Here is a 7,500-nt window from a genome sequence, read left to right as displayed (position 1 = left end):
TCACCACCATCCACATCACCATCATCTTCATCCTCCTCCTCACCATCCTCCTCCTCCTCCTCCTCCTCACCATCCTCCTCCTCCTCCTCCTCCTCCTCACCATCCTCATCCTCATCCTCATCCTCATCCTCATCCTCATCCTCATCCTCATCATTATTACCGTTTTCGTCGCTTTATTCGGAATGCCCCAAATCCAGGGCCTGGACACTGCCGGTCGGGAGGGAAAGAAAACGGCCTGTGACGTCACAACCCCCTCGAGAACTGGAATTAATTTGATTACCTTTTCGCCCTTTCGAGTTCCTGAAATTGCTGCTTCGATTTGTTATTTCTTAGCAGGGGCCTTCCATACTATGTTAATGAGAATAATGATAGTGATAAGGATAATGATGATAGTGATAATGATGATGATGATGATGACAATGATCATAATGTTAATAATGATGACAATGATAATAATGATAATGGTAACGATAATCATGATAGTGAATAATAATAATCATCATGATAATGGCAATGATGATGATAATGATAATAATGATGATAATAATGATAATAATGGTGATAATAATGATAATAATTATGCTATTGATTAAGATAATTATATTGATAATGTTGATTATGATCGTAATGATAAAATAAGGATAGTGATGATACTAGCAACAACAATAATGATAATAGGAATAATGATTATGACAATGACAATAATGATAATAATAATAGTAACAACGATGATAATAATGATGATAACACTAATAATAATGAGTATAATGATGATGACAATCATGATGATAGTAATGATAATAATAACGTTAATAATAATGATAATCATAATCATAATATTAATAGCAATGAAGAAAACATCAACAATAATGAGAATGGTAATGATGATAATAATGATAATGAAAATAACAATGACAATGGTGATAATCATGATAATAATTATATTTGAAAAATGATAGTAAAGATAATAGCAACAACAATAATGATAATAATAATAGTAATAATAATAATAATAATAATAATAATAATAATAATAATAATAATAATAATAATAATAATAATAATAATAATAATAATAATAATAATAACAATAATAATAATAATAATGAGGATTTTGATAATAGCATCAACCATGATAACGATAACGTTAATATTAACAGTAACACAGACAGCAACAGCCACAACCAATGAAATGATTACACTAACAGTCACTGCAATGGAAATTTACTGGTCGTCAGTAGCGATAATTTTATAATTTGCTTATTCAGATAAATAGAAAACACCTAACTCTATTGGAATCAACACTATCAAACTATGACAATTCGCTCATATAACGAAAAAAAAATCGACAAAATTCGACATGCACGGCCTAAGGACGATAGTTCTCTGCAACTGCGCGCAATATCGACTCTATTCTATCTGCAACTGCGCGGAATATCGACTCTATTCTATTACATTTTAATACACTATCGCAGTATGACAACCTTCGTATCTGTAATACAGTAACATCGCACCATTTTATAACACTACATGTTAGTGCGACGCTACAACAGCTTAACATGATATAATATCACATTAGAATAGATCGTTATTAAGGGATATACATATTTTTTTTCATCATTTTCACGAGCGTAGAAACCGAAAGGGGAAAGGGGGGAAGGGAGAAGGGGGAAAAGGGGAGGAGGAGAGAAGGGAAGGTGAAAAGAAGAAAATGGGAAAAGTGGAGAAGGGGGAAGTGGGAAGAGGGGAAGAAGAGAGGGGAGAAGGGAAAAAGGGGAGAAGAGGAAAAGGGGAGAAGGGGGAAAAGGGGAGAAGGGAAAAAGAGAAGGGAGAAGAGAGGAAAAAGAGAAGGGGAAAAGGAGAGAAGGGGAAGAAGGGAAAAAGAGAAAGGGAAAAGGGGAGAAGGGGAAGAAGGGAAAAAGAGAAAAGGAAAAGGGGAGAAAGGGAGAAGGGAAAAGAGGAGAAGAGGAAAAGGGAGGAAAGGGATAAAACCGACGCCTACGCCCTCGCACCCATGATCTTAGGCCATCCCCGCGTGTCAACCCCGATGACAATGCGTTGTTTTCCACGCCTTGCTGTCTTTTTATTCCCTACGTCATTGATGAAATTTATTAGCCTCCCTGTCGCAAGGTCACCATTTTTCCCACTTCATCTTGCATCCTTTCAAGAGGGGAGCGGAAAAAAATATTCTTTGAAGGCTTTTGAAAATGAAACTGCTCTCACAAATTAGCATAAAATTACACAAGTAGCTCAACCACAGCGTATCACATCATAACACCATAAAGACCTCCCCCCCCCCTCGCGAAACACGCAAGCACACCCACGACCTCCCACATCAGAGGGGCGTGCATGCTCGAGTGCGTGCGTGCGTGCTGAGCAAGACAGAATCTCAGCACGCCTGCAGGGTCGGGATGCAGCACAATGCAGATGCGGCCGAACGTGCGGCTTTGGTGTCGGGTGTCGGATGCCGGGTGTCGGGTGTCACTTGGCACGGATTTACGTCTCGTTTCCCTTCGCCTCTCGCCAGGCTTTTGTCCGCGGCGCCCCCCCCCCCCTTCCCTCACGCGCCTCGGCTCACGCAACGGCTCGCCCTTCCACGCACGCTGCCCCTGCGTGCGCGCGCGGCGTCTACACGTCTGCCACAGCGCTTTGCCTCGCGGTCACACATCACTCATGTATACGCCTCTTCTGTGTCGGTTCCTACGAAGACCATTCATGCGTATGTCTACAACATTTGGCCGCGTGTACATGCATTTGTTTCTCGTGTTTAATACACATCTACCTTAGATTTGCCCGATATGTACAGTATTTGAAAGTGTTCTTGCACATGCAGGACATCTCCCCAAGGCATCTTGAAGTGTCATGTGAATTCCGAAATCATTATATTATCGGAGACTGTGATAATGAAGAATACAATTACGTAGCAAGTGTCGTAGATCAAGTAACATTCCTGTTTTTTAAGCCTCCGTCCTAGTGGCTTCGGCTCGCCTCTCACGCCCCTCTCTCTCCCTCCAGAACGGCAAGACACTGACTCTGAACGTGCACGGCGGCCGAGTGTTCAAGACCTCGGACAGACACCGAGGCCGCCCATCCGCCCACGTCTACGCCTCCAGCAACAAGCTCACCGCCGCGTGCAGCAGCAACAGCAGCGGAAGCAGCAACGGCGGCAGCAGGTCCCCCTACCGTGGCAGCAGCCCGACGCCTGGCCACCATGACCTGCAGATGACCCCCCTCACCGTGCCCCTCCTGCCCCACGTGGCCCCCCGCCCCATCCTCACGCAGCGCACGCCGCCCCCTCTCAGGTGAGCCACTTACTCAATTACTCACTCGCGATAGACACTCTTTTTCTCTCTGGCGAATCAATTACCCACTCTGGAGGGACGCTTCCTCCTCCCGCTCTTCGCTCTCCCTCCTCGGTGAGTCACTGACTCAATTACTCGCGATGGAAACTTAACCCTCCGGTGAATCAATTCCTCACTCTAGGTGGACATTGCCTCCTCCTCCCTCTCCTTTCCTCCCCCTCCTCTGGCGATTCAGTGAGATTGCTACAGCTCCCTTTCTTACTATTTTTCCTCTGGTGAGTCCCGGCGAGTCATTTTCACTCGCGGTGTGCACTTCCTCTTCCTCTTTTCTTTTTGGCGAGGCATTCCTTACCTCTTTGTTCGCCTCAGGTGAGTCAACTCCTCCCTTTTCACCCACGTATTTTTACTCACTGGTGCCTCCTTCGCTGCGTCTTTCACGAACTCAGCTCAGTGTCTCTTCAGAGGTATCCCATTGGAGGATCTTTGGGGGGGTTGTGAGCTAGCATTTTATTGGAAATTTAAAGCTTTGTAAGCAGGGAAAGTTCTTGCTTAAAATCTCAAGACTTTTTCTTGCTAACTCAAGAATTTCGCTTGCTTTCTCTAGCGACCCCCGTAGATGGTAGACTTGCGCTTGCTAAGTCAACGTCGTTCACATACCGTACTAGTCAATCCTTCGAATGTGGGCGTTGGCCTGAATTCCGTTTAATATTTTATCAAAGATTTTTTTCACGGTATCTGATTCTGTAATTTCCATAAAATCATATTAAAAGAAATCGAAATTAAATAAAAATGAAAGGAGATAATGGAGATTATGGGAATGAAAAGTATTTTGGTTATAAAACATGAATCATTATAAGACGAACAATTTACCTCTTACCTTTAAACTCCTCGTCTCTCTAAATCGAGAATGCATCTGTTATTCTATGAAATAAAGAATATTTCAGGTGAAAAATATCTTCTGTTGATATTGTTTTCGGTGACTTGTTTTATTAAACTTCATAAAATCGGATATATGGGAATAGGAAGGCCTATATTTTAATTCAGGGATGTATATTTGTTTTGATAGCGCGTCAGAGTGTAAGGGGTTCCCATTGGAAGTGTGTGTCACTATTTTAAAGGTACTTTATATGAATATAAGAGAAAATATTGCGCTTTGTTGATGCGGCGCTAAACTTGTCAGCTGTTTTGAAATGCGCGCTCAAACTGTTACCAAACGCCAATGAAATAAACTCCATCCTCAACTTATGCAACTTATAACTTATCCCTCTCCGAGATTGTTGGTGGGAATACTTGTCTACTGCTGTTAAAACCCAAATATGTATATGTTGGGTGCTAATTTGACTTTTCTTTGCTCTCCAAGAACTGTTACGAATTGTACTTTATCGAAAAACACTTCCTCATGTCTGGCATCACTGAACAGGGCTTGCCTACCTTGGAAAACATTTTAAGCAGGGAACGGTACAGTTCCTGGCCTGAAAGCAAGAATTCTGCCCAAGCGCTCCCCTGCTTAAAACGCTTTAAGTGATGCATAATCATATCCCAAAAGAACTGCGATTGTTTTCATTTTGTCCCGTTTCATTTTCTTTTTTATCTTCTAACAAAGTGGGGATCATAATTTGTATTATTAGAACATTGCTCATCAGTTTTTCTAACGTAAAAAAAAAGAAAGGAAAAGAAAGAAAGAAAGAAAAAAAAGCCTAAGACATAATGATTAGATTTTCAAGTGACCAATTCAGTCTGTATTCTTGATGTGATGTTTACATATCCCCTTCTTTTTCCTTGTCATATGGTCTTTTTGCCCTTTGTTATTTGTCTCTGTTTCCCCTGTCTGTCTACCATTCTCTGTCAGTCTATATGTCATTGTCTATTTGTTTCTGACTGTTTGTCTATGTCTGTCTGTCTGTGTGTCTATCTGTCACTGTCTGTCTATTTGTTTCTGACTGTCCGTCTGTCTGTCTGTCCTGTCTGCCTGCCTCTCTCTCTCTCTCTCTCTCTCTCTCTCTCTCTCTCTCTCTCTCTCTCTCTCTCTCTCTCTCTCTCTCTCTCTCTCTCTCTCTCTCTCTCTCATCTCTCTCTCTCTCTCTCTCTCTCCCTCCTTCTTCCCCCATCTATCTCCCTCCTTCCCTTCCTCTCTCCCTCTCCCTTCTTTCTCTCCCCTCCCTCCCCCGTTCCCCCTCTCTTTCTCTCCCTCCCTCCTCCCCCTTCTTTCTCTCCCTTCCCTCCCTCGTTTCCCCTCTCTTTCCTCTCCCCTCCCTCCTCCCCCTTCTTTCTTTCCCCTCCCTCCCTCGTTTCCCCTCTCTTTCTCCCTCCCTCCCCCTCTTTCTCTCCCTCCCCATCTTTCTCTCCCTCCCTCTGTCGTTCCCTCTGTCTTTCTCCCTACCTACCCCGTCTCTCCCTTCCTCCTTCCCACTTCTTTCTCTCCCCTCCCACCCCTCTTTCTCTCCCCGTCCTCCCCTCTTTCTCTCCCTTCCTCCTTGACCCTAGAAGTCCAATTACAATGTACATCACAGCACTGGAAAGACTTTTGTAATAACTGCCCCTTTTACTTACACCGAAGCGTGATGGAGAGCAATAGAAAACGAAGAAGAGAAAGGGGAAAATAGAAGTTGGAATGAAGAAACAGAAAAAAAACAATATCAAAGAAGAATAAGAATCTAATAATAATAATAATGATAATAATGATAATGATAATAATGACAATGATAATAATAATGATAATAATAATAATAAGGATAATAATAAGGATAATAATAATGATAATAATAATGATAATAATGATGATAATAATAATAATAATGATAATGATAATAATAATAATAATAATAAATAATAATAATAATAATAATAATAATAATAATAATAATAATAATAATAATAATAATGATAATGATAATAATAATAATAAACGTAAAGAATAAGAAAACATTCACAAGGATAGAGAACTGAAGAACACATGAATAAAGCAAGGAAACAAAGAGAGAAGAAAGAAAAGAAAATAGAAGCAGAAGAATAGAAACAACAAAAAACACATGGAACAATAAAAATGAAAATTAAAAACAACAGACAACACAAGAAATTAAATAAAGAAGAACAAAAAGAATATAATTACAAAAAATATAAATAAATAAAGCTTAGAAAAATGTAGAAATAAGGAAAAAATTAAGGGAAAGAAAATAAAGACAAAAACAGTACAAGGAAAATGAATACGAAAAAGAAGATAAAAGACGAAGAAAAAATATATATGTAATAAGGAGAATGAATGACAGAGGAGAGAGAAAACAATAACAAAAACTACACAGAAGTTAGAAGAATAAAAAGTAAGAAAAAGAAAGATAGAACAGAAAAGACAATAGTAAATGCACAACAAAAAGGAAAATAAAACAGTAAAAGAACGATGAAAAAATGACACTGACAAAAATAGATAAATGAATAACTGAAAAAAACAACAACATAAATATAATACATAAAAAAGGAGCAACAGCAACAGCAGAACGCGAGAACATTTCGGAACAAGAAAACGAACGATAAATTAAGAAAAAAAATCTCATAGCCATTACATTTGCGCCAATTGGTTTCATGCATTGGCCTGCAATTGCAAAACAAAATACATGCATCACATTTGACGGATATGTCACGCTAAGATTCGACCCGTATTTAAGAAAAGAGGATGATTATATCAAGTTTGCGTAATGGACGAATCATTAAATTCTTTTCATGGAGTTTCAGATTACTTAATGAGTCTCGTTTCTATGTCATATCCACTAAAGTTACCATGACTCACTAAACACTAATTCTACGATTGTTTTAAAGTTATAAAAAGAATTTTATTGGCTTAGGATTCACCGTCCCTCTCCCACCCTCGCCTCGACGTCACCCTCGACTCTCTCTCTGTCGTTGGTTCTCTGTCTGTTTATTCTCTGTTTATGTTTCTCCCCTCCCTCTCTTTCTTTCTTTATGTGTGTGTGTGTGTGTGTGTGTGTGTGCGTGTGTGTGTGTGTGTGTGTGTGTGTCTGTTTGTTTGTTTATCTGTCTGTCTGTCTGTCTGTCTGTCTGTCTGTCTGTCTCTCTCTCTGTCTGTCTGTCTGTCTGTCTGTCTGTCTGTCTGTCTGTCTGTCTGTCTGTCTGTCTGTCTGTCTGTCTCTCTCTCTCTCTCTCTCTCTCTCTCTCTCTCTCTCTCTCTCTCTCTCTCTCTCCCTCC

General features: G+C 40.3%; 1 protein-coding gene across 1 annotated transcript in view; it reads left to right on the top strand.

Annotated features, from left to right (window-relative positions):
* Positions 1-7,500, top strand: part of LOC113815259 (leucine-rich repeat-containing protein 49) — a 120,575-nt gene that overhangs the window by 47,922 nt on the left and 65,153 nt on the right. Inside the window, 1 exon segment of the mRNA XM_070117473.1 lies at positions 3,016-3,302. Within this exon segment, the coding sequence (XP_069973574.1) occupies positions 3,016-3,302 (287 nt within the window).

The sequence above is a fragment of the Penaeus vannamei genome, chromosome 40 (genome assembly GCF_042767895.1).
Source record: "Penaeus vannamei isolate JL-2024 chromosome 40, ASM4276789v1, whole genome shotgun sequence".
NCBI classification, from domain to species: Eukaryota; Metazoa; Arthropoda; class Malacostraca; order Decapoda; family Penaeidae; genus Penaeus; species Penaeus vannamei.
The sequence above is the reverse complement of the archived record's forward strand: the minus strand, read 5'-3'. Positions and strand labels throughout refer to the sequence as shown.